The sequence below is a fragment of the Amphiprion ocellaris genome, chromosome 9 (genome assembly GCF_022539595.1).
Source record: "Amphiprion ocellaris isolate individual 3 ecotype Okinawa chromosome 9, ASM2253959v1, whole genome shotgun sequence".
Classification (NCBI taxonomy): Eukaryota; Metazoa; Chordata; class Actinopteri; family Pomacentridae; genus Amphiprion; species Amphiprion ocellaris.
Window position 1 is genome coordinate 29,906,093 of NC_072774.1, and position 15,516 is coordinate 29,921,608.

The 15,516-nt window shown below is 39.1% G+C and overlaps 1 protein-coding gene across 1 annotated transcript; it reads right to left on the reverse strand.

Moving 5' to 3' along the window:
- Positions 1-1,759: 1,759 nt before the first annotated feature.
- ttk (ttk protein kinase) lies at positions 1,760-15,132 on the reverse strand. Its single transcript, XM_023267496.3, has 25 exons — positions 15,002-15,132; positions 13,604-13,691; positions 13,278-13,500; positions 13,012-13,118; positions 12,772-12,915; positions 12,039-12,153; positions 11,878-11,956; positions 11,682-11,800; positions 10,120-10,198; positions 9,873-9,981; positions 9,531-9,753; positions 9,148-9,254; positions 8,399-8,542; positions 8,142-8,311; positions 7,387-7,532; positions 6,954-7,080; positions 5,680-5,772; positions 5,408-5,565; positions 5,008-5,159; positions 4,788-4,912; positions 3,098-3,172; positions 2,829-3,005; positions 2,358-2,454; positions 2,110-2,195; positions 1,760-2,033 (listed from the first exon to the last, which is right to left on the reverse strand). The coding sequence occupies exons 2-25, from the start codon at positions 13,689-13,691 to the stop codon at positions 1,965-1,967; spliced, it is 3,012 nt and encodes a 1,003-aa protein (XP_023123264.2). The 5' UTR covers positions 15,002-15,132; the 3' UTR covers positions 1,760-1,964.
- Between the last annotated feature and the right edge of the window lie 384 nt (positions 15,133-15,516).

Below are 15,516 nucleotides of genomic sequence, written 5' to 3' on the forward strand. Positions count from 1 at the left end.
ATTTTTACTCATAATGCACTTCAAAGACGATACATTCAAGTCACCAGTGCCTGCTTCTATTCAAAAGAAGCAAACACTTCTGAGTCTTTCATAGAAATTAAACTGGTACAGTGTTGCTAAAGAAACTCAATACTCAAAGTTGGTTAGAGAAAAGTCATGCAGAAAAAAAAATGAATATTGGCAAAAATGTGTTGTTCGTTCCTAAAATATTTCATATGTCAATCTCCTGAGGACTCAAAAATGCTGTAAAAACGAGCACAAATTTTAAAAAACAAAATTTCTGTAACTAAAAACGATTCATAGTAGGATGGTAAAAACATTGCCTCATTAAATACACAGGGGGTCCTCGACTTACGTCGGAGTTCCATTCCTACAGCGTGATGCAAGTCGGCTTTCGTCATAAGTCAGAACTCACATGACATGCATCATGATATCAATCAGTTCTTCGGAAAAGTCCTAAAAACTGTATGTGGCGTATAACCGGCGAATGTAAACAAAGCCATTTTCCTCTTATAGCGCCACATGACGATGTATTCATCCGCTCCACATGTCAACTAGTTCCACGCAGCGTAACCAGTTCCGACGTAACAACAAAACGCTGTAGACCAAGGATGTCGTAAACCAAGGACCCCCTGTACATGGAACATCTGTAGACTCTGAGGTGGTCAGGTTAAAACTTTCTCAGATTTGGTTGATTTTAAATGGAATGTGTCTGTGGGAAGATTTGGTCAACATAATAGCATTACAACCGTACAAAATACAGTCAGGAAACTTTAAAGGTCTGTAGATGAGACCTAAATGAAGGCCAGATTTTGAAGATGGATCTGGTCCAACCCAAGAGTACTGAATATTTATGCAATAGTATAGCAGTTTGCTGAATACTACATCAACATGTTGCTAAACAGAAGACAATCTCTGGCCGGGGTCTGTAACTGCTGCTCTTTCTGGCCACAGAAGTGATACAGATATCGTTTCTGAATCCATTTCAATGTAAGCGCTAGAGGACCAACTGAATCTGTGATTCTGAGACTGTCATTGGTACGCTGCACCTTCAGGATGGTTCAGCCATGGCACTGACTGCATGTTTTGCTCATGAGGTCTCTAACTGCATATCTACACCACTGTTCAAAAGTCTGGGCTCACTTATAAATGTCCTTATTTTTAAAAGATAAGCATTTTTTTTATTGAAGATAACATTAAATGAATGATAAGTCCAGTGTAGACATTGTTAATGTGGTAAATGACTATTCTAGCTGGAAACAGCTGATTTTTAATGGAATATCTCCATAGGGGTACAGAGGAACATTTCCAGCAACCATCACTCCTGTGTTCTAATGCTACATTGTGTTAGCTAATGGTGGTTAAAGGATAATTGATAATTAGAAAACCCTTGTGCAGTTATGTTAGCACATGAATAAAAGTGGGAGTTTTCATGGAAAACATGAATTGTCTGGGTGACCACAAACTTTTGAACAGTAGTGCATATCTATATCTTAAAAATAATAATAAAAAAACACCATATGGACATACTACCACTGTACAGAAAGGATTTTTGGCAGTCTTTAAAGTGACAAAGCACTTTACCACAATTGTGCTTGTTAGAATTGATTTTAAGACCAAGTGTTGCTAAAACATGTCTTGTGTCTCCTCTTTCATTCTGCTGTACTATTTAAACAGAGACAGTTTCAGTGAGCATGTCAGAGTACAACAGTTAAGTGAGATTATTTGTCCCTCAGCTGTAATAAATAAACCTACAATGTTCATTTGAATACATGTTTATTTGACTATGCTATATACTGCATATTCTTACATTTATTGTCACTAAAAAAATGAAGCAATATAATGATTTTTTTTCAAGGAAACAAACATACTAATATATGTCAACTTTTTACAACAGTAAACTGTGCTTAAGTGGTTCAGAAAGGATCATAAGTAAAACAAAAATCTACATTTTTTCAGGAGAGCTAAGATGATGACTTTGCACACTCTGCAACATCCAACTTCCTGCCACTGCTGCACATTCTTGCCAAATTCTGTGAGAAATGGAAAGTACAGTTAGTGTTTCGGAAATTCACTGCCCTAGAAGAAGTTCTACCAAAAAAATCTTACATTAGCAGCTCTGATGATGCTGTTTGGAGACTGCAGAGCTGCCAGGTCTGTTAGGATCCTCTGGAGATCATTGTTAGATGGACGTTCTGAAACAGACACGTGAATTACAGACCACTGTCACATGTTGATCAGCACAGATCACTTCTACCTGATCAAATATGTACTGCTGCATGTGTGTGTGCGTGCGTGCGTGCGTGCGTGCGTGCGTGCGTGCGTGCGTGTGTGTGTGTGTGTGTGTGTGTGCGTACCTGGTTCAGGTGATGTTTGTGGCTTCAGCTGCAGATATGGATGCTCCAGCAGCTCTGCAATAGAGATTCTCTCTCTGGGGTTTCGCACCAAACATCTCTGTTAAAAGCAGGTCATAAAACACAATTATTTGGGATTGAACATCACTTTAGAAGCATATGTGTTTTTCAGACCATCCTTGATACACTACAGTTTATAAAAACATTATATGGATAGGTTAACTGCGTAAAACACTTGATTTTTTTTTTTTTTTTTTTTACCAGAGGTCTTTAAAGTGACCAAGCCTTGTGCAGACTATGACTATTCTACAGTCTATTAAACAGTTCTTTTATTTTATTAATTAAATGTCTATCACCAGTAACTACCGCTAGCCCACACCTGAATTAATGTGGAAACGGCATGATGTCAGACTGGCAAAACCAACTGATAATGTCTGGTGTCACATTTCTAATACAGTCTGCTTGTTGTCTCACCTGCAGCACATCCAGCAAATCCTTCTCAGAGATCTCAGGAAACTCAATCTTATGAGCAGGATCAATGATGGTATGCAACTTGGTGATCTGGTTTGTGATGGTCTGGAAAGGAGTCTTCCCATAAGTCAGACAGTACAGTATACATCCAAGCGACCACACGTCACCTTTGGGGCTTATCTGTGGATCAAAATAAGGCTTTTCACATTCTATCACAGATATTTTCACACCATAAAAAAAAAATTAGAATGAGAAAAAGTGAAGATAAAAACCTTTGAGCGTGCTTTTCCTGGCTGTGATGAAGTGTCTTTGATGGCTTCAGGAGGCATATAGTTCAGAGTTCCTACCTGGGTTTGACAACCGATAAGGTGTTACTCATGTTGCATGGAATAAATCCGCAGCTCTTCTCTCACATGATGCACATTAACTGTATTTAAACCTAGGATGTAAATTAGTTTAGGTTTTTGAGATTTCTTCTGTGAATTTACAAGAAGTGTAAAATTCACAGTTCTGTACATTTTGGGTACTGAGTTTAACAAAAAGTGTATTGGATCAGTTTCGCTGACACGTTTTAGCACAATGACAAGAATCTGAGAAGACATTTAGAAGGTGGGGGTGACTGACAGTGAAATCATGCACTTACATTATTACAAGAGGAGACATTTTTCTGCATTGAGTATTTTCCTTTTAATACAATGGTACGTTTTCCTGAATAAGCATGCAAAACTTTAAGTTTAATGTTCATATTGTTGGACTTTTACAGCAACACTGGTACTTTTACTAAACAAAGGTAAATTTCATTCATTTGTTTCTGCAGCCCAACAGCATTTTGATTTACTCAGTTAAGAGAGTACAGTGGTCCCTCGTATATCGTGGGGTTAGGTCCCAGAACCCCCCGCGATAGGCGAACATCCGCAAAGTTGTGGCCTTACTTTTATTTTATTATTTATATATATTTGAAGGAGTTCCACCTTTTCTGTGATGGTAAGCATCTTCCTCTGGTGCTTGGATTCGGGGCCAGAAGCCTTAAAAGGCACAGAACGTTTGATCGACATTGTTGAAATAAATTTAGTATTTTACACAAATTTCACAAAAACACAACACCACAGAGCAACAGTATGCGCAGCGATCAGACGTTGATGTGAAATGAACAAGATGAGATGCTGAATGCTGCTCCAGACGGGAGACAGAGGAGACTGATGCTACGGTCGATGAGCCAATCAGAGCCCAGCGCTGGACGCTACGCATTTTATTTACATTAAATATTCTTTTAATATGTTTTTATTATTGTTTTAATTTTTTAAGGCTAGAAAATGCTTATTTTACCAAAAAAAATAATAAAAATAATGTAGCAATGGCAGAGTCGGTCGCTATGACTGAACTGTTGTGCTGCAATGCACTATGGGAGTTCAGGGTGTTGGGCGTTTAAATGTCATTATTGTGGTTTATGTTAGTGTTCCAGTGTTATTAATGTTTGTGTTTTATTGTGTTTTTGTGGTTTAGTCAGCCTAGTTAGTTTGGTTCAGTGTTTTGTTGTCAGGACCGTGAGTGTGAAGTGTGTTTGGTGATTCCTGCCACAGTTTACAAGTGATGTTCTCCATGTGTGTCAAAGTAAAACCATCTGCTGGTTTCAGGGTGCATTAAAGGCAGATATCCTCTCCCCAGCAACGTTGTTCTACACAGCTCGCCACAACAATAAACATATAAAAACCTCTATGTACAGCAAAATCCCACGATACAGCGAAAAATCTGCGATACAGTGAAAAGTGAACCCGCGATACAAAATTAGATATAAACAATTTAAAAATCTGCTATACAGTGAAAAGTGAACCCGCGATACAAAATTAGATATAAACAATTTAAAAATCTGCTATACAGTGAGACTGCGAAAACTGAACCGCGATATGACGAGGGACGACTGTACACGAGAGGTTCAGGACATTCATTAAAAGTATGACTCACTTGTGAATCCTTCATGATGCTCGTCACATCTGGTTGGATCCTGTTTGCGATACCAAAGTCGATCAATTTCAGCGACGCATTCACGATGACAAAATTTGCTGGCTTTAAGTCACTATGGACAATTCCTACAGAGAACATTCAAACAAGCAGTGGTTAGAAATTCAGGATCATTTGCAGTGACAATTAATGAACTATTTTGAGAGGCACAAAGGGAAAGCACCGTGTTTGTGGATGATATGGACGGCCTCCAGCATGTTCTTCCAGTAGTACTTCCTCTCCAGGGGGTTCACAGTTTTGCGATTTCGCAGCCAAGTGTTCAGATCCAAGTTTCCACACTCCATCAGCATGTAGATGTAGCTGTTGGTTATTTCACTACAAAACAGAAATGCAACCATCACAACATGGTCGCAGAAATCCACATTACAAGTAAACCTGACATACTGTACTTTCACACATAAAAAAATCTGTATACAGAATAAATGTCTATACTTCTGTGCTTGATAAACCCGGACTTTGAATGCACAACATCCGGTATTAAATGGTAGTCATTCTGTTTTATACCAGGTAAAATATTTCCACTGTGATGCATTAATATATTTTTAAATAAACAATGTACTCACTAGTCATAGAGCTTTATAATTTGATCGCTGTACTGCTGCAAGTGGTTCAGGTGTTCAATTTCATTTTTGTAGCTTTCTATCGTCTGAGCATCAGCCTCCTCGAGGTCGACGTATTTCACAGCAAACATCTGCTTTTTGTGGTCGAGGACCTGGTAGACCTGGAAAACCAGGAAACAGCAGTCATATCGTGATGGTTGAAAATGACATTAAACACCAACTGGACCTTAACGAAATGTTTGTGGCATCACAGCAACTCATCAACAGTATTCCACCTTGCTCGATCCACCACGTCCAATCATCTTGAGGATGAAGAACTGCCTTCCCTTAATGGTAATGCAATCATTTGAAAACGCACTGAGGGGAGCCTAGAAAAAGATTTGAACAAAGAAGTAATTTTTCATTTCAGTTTAGAGAGAATTTTAGGCCCCTAGAAAGAATTTAATACTCAAAGACAAGATACATATACTCTCCTCCAAAAGTACTGAAACAGTGAGGCCAATTCCTTTATTGTAGCTGTAGACTGAAAACATTTAGGTTTGACATTAAACCATGAATATGAGACAAGAGATCAACATTTCAGCTTTTATTTCCAGGTATTTACATCTGGACCTGATACACAACTAGAAGATAGCATTATTTGCCACAGAACACCACATCTTTAGGTGAGCAAAAGTATTGGAACAGAAAGACTTCAAACAGATTAAACTGAATAACTGATTTAATATTTAGTTGCAAATCCTTTGCTTGCAGTAGCTGCATCAAGCCTGTGACCCACTGACATCACCAAACTTTTGCACTCTTCTTCTGTGATGCTTTTCCAGGCTTTCACTCAGCCTCTTTCAGTTGCTGGTTGTTTTGGGGGGTTACTCCCTTCAGTCTCCTCTTCAGCAGGTAAAGTCCAGCTGTACAGGGTTGAAGTCTGGAGACTGACATGGCCAATATAAAACCTTCCACTTCTTAATCCTGATGAACTCCTCTGTTGTTTTTCAGTGTGTTTTGGGTCATTATCTAGATCTCCCAATCAGTTTGGTTGCATCTTTCTTCAAACTGGCAGACAAAATGTTTCTGTAACTTCTGAGTTCATTTTGCTGCTGCTATCATGTGTTACATTATCAATGAAGATCAATGAGTCCGTCCCAGAAGAAGCCATGCAGCCCAAGCCATGACATTACCTCCACTGTGCTCCACAGATGAACTTATATGTTTGGGATCATGAGCAGATCCTTTCTTTCTCCAAATTTAACCTTTCTATCACTTTGTTAAAGGTTCCTCTTTATCTCTTCAGTCCATAAAATTTTATCCCGAATTTATGAGACTCATTTCTGTACTTTTAGGCAAATTCCAGCCCGGTCTGCTCTTCTTCTTGCTAATGAGTGGTTTGCATCTTCTGGTGTAGCCTCTGTTAAGCTGAGGTGCTTAGTCTTGGGCTAAAACATTTTTTTATAAAACCACGCATTATTCCATACACACTGTATGTTCACTGAGTGTAACAAATAAATGCAATGTACATAAGTATGAGATAAAAACAAAAGTACACATGCTGCACCTGTGGAGTCTGGAGACATGCCGGCTGGTTTACTGGTGTGCACGGCTGCTGAACAGGTCCAGCTCTGTGTGCCGCTGCTGCAGATGAAGACACTTCATGGCCTCTCTTTACAACAGGAGTAATAAAGCTGAGGAGAGGACAGATGGAGATATGAAGAGTCCATTCAGATGATAATTAATTTCACAAGAAACAATATAAGATGAAGTAACAACGTCTTGCCATGTTTCTTCTATTAGAACTGAGATTTGGTGGAACTTCTTAGAGGCTTACAACAAAATGCACAACGATTTAAGTGGGTTTTCTAAAGGAAATGAGACAAGTTTGCATTTTGGTGGAAACACATAAATAATGAACAGTAGAATTCTTTTAAACTTAAACTGAAAATGAAATTGCATACGTAACATACATTAAAGTCAGAAGCTGCAGATATCACCTGTTAGCACTGGGGTTTTTGTAGTTGTTCGGGGTCTGGCAGACTGGTTGTGGGTTCAGTCTGGTTGGAAGTTGGAGGGACGGAGTTCGAAAAGACTCCACCAGACGGGGAACAGGTCTGGGGTCAGGAGGTGTCGTCCGTTTATCCTTAAAAAGAAACAGTAAAGTTTAACATGATGTTGAATAAGGACAAGTTTTTCAGACCTAAACAGAATCGTTCATGTGTGTTGTTCATGGTATAAATCACTTGAAATTGTTGTTGTTGTTTTTTTAAAAGGTGTAAATATCATAGTAAACACTACAGATTTGTAAAGTATCATGAATGGAAATTTTTACAGTTGTCAGTTTTAAGGAGATTGATAAAAAAACATACAAAAAGTTACTTTCAATTATGTGACACAGAATGACTAATTTTTCCAATTTCGTTTCACTCTTGCAATTTCTGACAAAGTCATTCTTTTGACGGCATTCGTGCAGTCAGAATGCTGGTGGTGGTGTTTCTGTGCACAATGGCAGCGGAAACAGAATGGATTGTGTTGGAGGTGGAGATAGTAAATGCTGAACAACAGAATTTATACATTCAAGTACAAATCAGACTTAAGTTCATAAAATATTAGTCTACTAAGACATCAGACATTTCATAGTAGCTGCAAACTCCCGTGTCTCATACTACACATGTGAACATCAGCTGTGGACTAAAATTGCAACATGAAATGCTGTAGCAACTTCTAAGTCGTAGACAGAAAGCCAACAGACCTCTGGAGAAACATGCCGGTTGACCAGGGTTGGGATCTTCCACTCTGATAAAGGCTTCTTGCTTGCAGGCTGTGGCTGATCCACTGAGCGGTTTACAGGGACCCGAGTAGGAAGCTGCATTTCCTGGTTCTCCTCACAAGAGGGCACTGTTGGAGCACCTGTTTGAAAATCTGAAAGAGATGTGAAAAAAAAAAATCAGTTACATTCATACCAGCGCTTTGAGCCATTCAATGAATCAGCCCTTAATAAACCTCTACCTGTGGCCAGTTCCTCCGCCTGGATGGGAATGAGCCGTTTTTCTCCAGCTTTAAGGTTACGTATGGCCACGTCCAGGAGCTCAGCTGGCCGGGCCTTCAACACCTGGGCTTTGTGCAGAATTGAAGTTGCCTTGATCACATTACCTACAAGTAAGAAAGGAGTAGGAAATAACTTCACATTAAAGTATACTGTACTTTCTATGCTTTGCAGACAGACTGGATAGACGAGGACCTGTTCTACTGACTAAAGACACACCATAGTCAGAAGTTATAACCAACAAAATCTAAGAAAACAAAATGTATAGACTGCTACAAAGCCATCCCTCAAAATTAGAATGCAAATTTTAAACAGTTTTCTTAACTGATAGTTGGCTGCGTTAATAAATAATCATTTAATCTTTTTAAGTATAGAAAGTATTTTTCCCTCATGCTGAAAGTTGTTATTTTTAACCACTGATACTTAATGTTGACTGCAAAACTGACTTGGTTAAATATGGAATTTGAAGCACAGGTGAAGTAAACACCACATTACTGGAATTAGAAATAAACAGCAGAAAAGGAAAGAAGCTCTCTTCAATTAAAGAAGCTTAAATGAAGTCAACATTTTTTGCTGTTTAATTTATTTTATCTCTTCTTTAAATTCCTAATTTAACCAAGCTGATTTTGCAGTGAGCATTAGCTGCACAGTCTGGTGTAAAAAGACAAGTTAGACTATGAACACAGCTCCAGATTTCAAGAAAATTACAAACCTTGAGAGACCTCAAACTGTGCATGTGCTATGTGGACAAAAGCGAAGCCTTTGCAGTTGGATCTGGCAACTATGAAGTGGTCCTCTGCTTCATCTTGGTCCTCAAACCTGAATAAAAAAAGAAATGACGAAACTCTTAAAGATCAGCTGAAAATTTGTTAGAACTGAAAGTCAATATTTGCTTTTCTAAATCTTTACCACACACTACATTATTTTTGTTATGTTTGTACACAGTGTGTGTGATTGAACTGAACACTGTACAAGACCTCTTTAAAATCACGTAGGATTTTCTTAAAGTAAAACAAATACTTGGCTTGGTTGATTAGAGACAGGCTATCCTTAAAGCATCACAACAGAAATGTAGGAAGTTTCATCCAAACTCACCCCTTCAGTTCTGCGTATCTGACTAGTATTCTGGCATAGCTGGCATTTTTGCTGTACTGTCTGATCGGCAGCCTGGAGAAGATTTTAGAATAACAGTCCTTCAGCTTATTAAGGAGGCTGATGTCTGTATGAGGGTTTCCTCTTTTCTCCAGGTTTGTGAGGTATGTCCAACATGACTCAGGAGACTTGGAACTGATGACCTGATCGAAATTGTAGGTTACATCTGCCAGAGAAAAACAACATGTCTTTAGAATAGGAAACAGGACTAGATGTCTATTGTAAATGATCACTGCCCACCAACACACTGCAGGGTATTTTTTGTTGCCTTAGGTAATGTAGTACCTTCTAGTCTCGAAGCGTCCCTTGTATCGTGTGAATGAAGAAGTGTGGTGGTAGAGTCCACAGCTGCCTGGTCCTCCCAAGGATACTGCGCTGGACTGAGAGCTGGTGGCTGAAAACACACAGAGAAGATTCACTCTTCTTTCTTTAACTCAAATTGAGCATCTTTGCATAACAGAACAAGAGTAATAAAAACCATTGAGCAAGCTTTCTGATGTGTACAGACTCAAACAAGCTTATCTGAACTCACCTGAACATCCCGATCGACAGCAATTCTCTTTGTGGAGGACAGCCCGACTGTTGAGTTCACACTGGATGCAGATGTTTGTCTGAGAACAAATAACACAAAGTAAGCATCAATAACACATACGAGTCTTGAAAAAAACACATTTGGCTGACAAATTTAAGAATTTGCATGCAACGGAGAGTAACAGTTAAGTTTCCTGGATTATAATAGTATCATAATTCACATTTTCATTGGGTGACGTGATTTCTTGGCCGTGGTTTGCAAGATAAGACAAGAAAGTAAAAGTGACCTCAGCTCAATAAACTGCCACATGTTAACCCTGAGGGGTCTCTCCAGTGTCAGTTAATACTTTTGTTTATTATAACCCGAGGGCTACAAGTCTGAAGAGATAAAACTGTTGTGCTGAAAAATGAATAAAATCTCTACATTAAAATTACGATTTACTTTTTAATCATTCATAATATAATGTGGGATAATTGTAGCACATACAGTGGTGGAAAACAGTTTTTGGACGCCCCATACATTTGCATGTATATTGCATTACAAGTCACTCTTAGATGCACTCTTCAAGTGCAGTTTCTTTTAGTACAATCACAGCCATAACACTAATCAAATCCTAAAAAAGTCATTAAAAACTTAAACTTAGGAACATCATATGAATACTGGTTAAGGTCTCCCTTTGTTCTCAAAGCAGCTTTGGTCCTTGGTGGAACGAAACCAAATCCAAATTTACAAAGCTCCTGTAGTCCTTACAGGCTGACAGAATCGGGAAAGTTATCAATATATGACAGATACTAATTACAAAATCTTGTTCAATCTGACAATAAAAAACTCTATGTAGCATGGCATAATAAAACTAGAAAAGCACTCAAGAGAGCGCAGTACTCTGCCAAGGCTGTTCATTCCCCCATATGGCATTATCAGAAATGCAGCATTGTTTTTGTATAAATGCAGCATTTGTTCATTTATTAGTTATTGATGATCAGAAATCACAGCAGCATAGAATGTGTCCATTTAATATAGATGAACCCACAAACAAAATGATGTTGCACTGAGCACAGGCGTGTTCTGCATGTGTACGTTATGTTCGGATACCGAATCACATGACCTAAATATGTAGCAGGCGGCGGGAATTGATGGGACTCAGAAACACCCCCACAATTTTATCAGTTGTTCCTTGGATCATTTCTGATGGATAAGTCCTGATAAGTCCTCAGTGGTGGATTTGTAGTAGGATCACAATCATGTGATCATCAGCAGGCAGCTGATGTAGTGTTCACTTGTTGTCATGGTTACAGTGACGCTGTGACGCTATCTGGCAATGATACAGAAATCTTTAACAAATCCGTGGGTCCAGACTATAAGCCACATCACTGCCAAAATCTAATCACTTGGTCTTTGTGTCATTTCTGACCTTCCCTGGAAATTTCACTGAAATCCATTTGTTTGTTTTTGAGTAATGTTGCGAACAGACACAGACAGACAGACAGACAGACGCCAATCGTTACATAACTCCACCATGTTCCTTGGGGGAGTAATTCAGGGTTGCTGTAAATAAATGTTACCTGGACAGACTATTGGGAATTAGTGCGTCGTTTCTTGTAGAAGGCTTCTCTTTAATGTGGTTGTCGTCATCATCATCCTTTTCTGGGATGGAGAAAGGAACCACAGGAACTCTCCTTGGCTGTAGAGTAAAAGGTTAGAGCACAACTTAGAAACAATAATAAGTTAATAATTTTAATGCGGCAGGATGAAACGCACCATGCCAGCTGCTCTCTTGCGTTGAGATCCTGATCTCCAGCCTGGTAGTTGGTCATCTGATCCGCTGAGGGGCTCCATGCTAAGGGCCAGGGAACAGAAAACATCAGATGCTCTCACTCAAAAAAAGACTTTTTAAATGTTGAAAGCTGTTATATTCTTACCCTGAAACAAAAATACTGGAGAGCTGCAAGTCGCCTGTCCCATCTGATATTCTGCTTACTTTTAGCAATTCTGAGCCTTTTTTGACGGAATCGGGTACATTACTGTTTGGTAATGCTGGCAGAAAGAAAGCAGAAAACAGATCGATAAGTAGAACATAATGAGTGAAAATAGTTTCAGTTAAGAGTTCTACCGTGCAATAACCACAAACTCTGTGACTCTCTAAGCTGTTGCATATCACTGAAGCAAACCAGCTGCATCAGCCACAACATTAAAATCACCAACAGGCAAAGTGAATAGCATTGATCATCTTGTTACAATGCAATGCTCTGTTGGGAAACCGTGGCTGCTGGCATTCATGTAGATGAATTCCCTGACAGCAGCAGCCTGTGGTCAGAGGGTACAACACACCCCGACACCCTGCATTAATGGCTCATGAACAGCTCGAAGAACGTGACCAAGAGCCCCAGACATTAGCTCAGTCTCTAAACTATCCACATCTCAATTCCTCTGAGCATAGAGGATGTAGTACAGCAAGACCAATCCACAATCTACCAACACTCACCAACAACACACCAACACAAAAATTCCACTGTCAAACACCAAGTCCATGGCCTGATAGTTCAGATCTGTTCTGGAGGCAGGGGACCTACACAGCATTGTGTAAGCAGTTTTGGCTGTTGTGGCTACTTGGTACATATTATGCCATCAGGTAAACCTTGAAAAAATACTCACATGGAAGATTTTCCTTATCTTCTGAACAAAATGGTTGTGTTTTCCCTGTCTGCATGGTCTGCAAGGCAGCCTCCAGCAGTTCCTTTGGCTTGGCGCCCACTTCGACTGCCTCCTGCAATATGTAAATGCCTCTCTTTGTGTTGCCTGGTAAAGAAATACAGCTGACATGAAATACCTTTGATGACATGTCATGACAATGTCTACATATTCACAACAATAACAAAAGGGACATCGCTCTACCTCGTGAATGTTCAAACTTTGCATGTGCAATGTGGACAAATGCAAAGTTCTGGCTGTTCGATGTTGCCACATTGAAGTGGGCGTCTGCCTCATTGACATCTTGAATTCTAACAGACAAAAACAGGAAATGGACTAAATGTCCACAATGCTAGTTTATGAAATACAAGTGGAATGTACTAACCTTTAAATGCCAAATTTAGCAATGAGCAAACAGTTCAAACCAGAAAGGATGTAGTATTTTGCTATAAAATAAGTAACATGCTTACGCTTTCAGCTCTGCAAATCTGACCAACATTCTGGCATAGCTCTCATTCTGACAATGTTTTAGCAGAGGCATATTAGAGAACACTCTGGCATAACTGTCAAAGAGCTTGGTGAGGTGGTTATGATCTGAGTGAGGGTCTCCCTTCTTCTCCAGGTCCATTAAATATGCAAGGCATGATTCGGGCAAGTTGGAGCTGATGACCTGGTTAATATTGTCCGTGTCATCTGTAACAAGTGAAGTATGTCATGATGGCTGAATGAAGCACAGACAGACACATACTGATGTATAGAAATCTTACAGTGATAGGACTACATGGAATTCCATTACCTTCATTGAGGTACTTTTTAATTTTGTTGAGCTTTTGACAAAGCCTGGCAAGTTGCTGCTTTCTGTCTGTATGTTCCTCTTCCTCCATCTGAAATTGAGCAGTAGATAAACACACAAAGTATATTAACCCAAATAAGGTGATGCGTTCCCTTAAATTAAGAAAAAATACAATTTAGTGAACCACACTTATTGTTTGGCCTTGCTGTCAAAAAGCTATAACTGCAAATGTTCAAAAAACTATGTATGAGCGCGTGCATGAGAGCGCACCGATTACTGGGATTGTCATTATTGTCATCTGTTGATAGTCAATTCATTAATTCAATACAGCAAGAATGGGGCTACAGATATGATAAATATGAAGGCAACAAAGTGCAGATGAGGCTAGATGAAGTAGAGGAAAGGTTATCCCCTATTGCTGTTGTTAGATAAGTTATCATGAGGTTAAACTTGAACATACTCCTCTGTGTTGTTGATCAGCAACACAGACATCAGATTTGTAATGAATATTATTATTATTATTAGGTATTCAGTTTGATTTATTGTGTTATGGAGCTTTATGGGTGAACTTTTTCTTCTCACCAGCAACTACATCTCTTCTTCTATACTGTTTAAAGGATCAGTCATCCATCTCACACAGCTTCACATGGGATTATAGCTGTGTACATCATCAAAAATAAGGCATACAGTCTGATATCCACAGGCCAAGCAAGCCTGCTTCATTTGAATATTGTGAATCATTGACTAAGCACAAAAAGAAAGTGGGATGACTTTGCAGAGAGCAGTGTTTTTCATTTTAAACATTTTTTACTAGGAAATATCTTGAAAACTGTGCAGTGATCAGGTTAAAACCCAGAGACTGCCGGGGTGGGCTAAACCCCCCCAGATCCTAACAACGCCTCTGGATAACAATATGAAACATCTACTAACGGTTAGAGATCCACACAACTGTAGACAGCTTAAAAGTAGTTACGAGGTACTCCCAAACCAGCCACTTTATAGCTCGGTGACATTTAACATCTCAGACAGAGTGTGGCAAACAGAGAAACCAGCAGATACAATCCAAGTGTTTCGTTAATTTACCACCATGGTGTACTGTACTTTCGTAAAGATGCCCAGTGTCGGTACGTAAACTTGCTGAAAAACAAGAGAGAATCTCTTTGGAGTGTTCAAAACAGATTAGAGGACAGCAATGTTCCTTTGCCAGGGTATTTACATTCGTGTTAACAAACTGAGTTAGCTCAGGTAGCTAGCTAGCTCTCATTTAGCAGTACTGTTAGGGTAGCTAGGCTAGCAGCTAACAGGCTAACTGGGTCCTCTAGATCTAGAGTGAAGTCCAACGTATTTTAAGACATTTTTAATAACACTGCGAACCAGTACAGCTAACCAAAAGCATCTCACCGTGTTTTTGCTGTCAGTAATCCCTTGTGAACGGACCAGTTGTTCTTCTGGTGGGTTCTGCAGCAGCAGACACCGCAAAATTAAAAAAAAGGCTCGAAGGTAACTGACAGTTTTCAAATATGCCACTTCCGTCCAAGACGTTTGTTGATTGGCTAGTTTGTGATTACGTCACGGTGCGTTTGGGTTACAAACTACCGCTTCATTCACGAATAGAACTTTTCAGACATTAATGCAAATGTGTAAAATCGTAAAAATAGTTAATATTTACATATCTCATGCGTAACTAGATACGCTATAATCAGTTTTAGTGTGTCTCTTAAAGGTGTATTAAATTAAATATATAAACCTACTGCAATTTGTATCGACAGAGCTTCTCATTTCTTACATGCCCTGTAATAGCTACTTCAATTTAATTTTGTAATCTTATATGTATACTTAAATACGTATATAAATATGCACATACGATCTGTGGTTCAGAAACGAATTCAAATGTTTAGAATCATACGCTGCATCCC

Coding starts and splice junctions, on each gene's coding strand:
- ttk (XM_023267496.3), bottom strand. CDS start 13,691: ATGGAGGAAGAGGAACATACAGACAGAAAGCAGCAACTTGCCAGGCTT. Junction 13,119..13,277: donor AGATTTGCAGAGCTGAAAGC/GTAAGCATGTTA, acceptor TTTGTCTGTTAG/AATTCAAGATGTCAATGAGG. Junction 2,034..2,109: donor GCATCATCAGAGCTGCTAAT/GTAAGATTTTTT, acceptor CATTTCTCACAG/AATTTGGCAAGAATGTGCAG.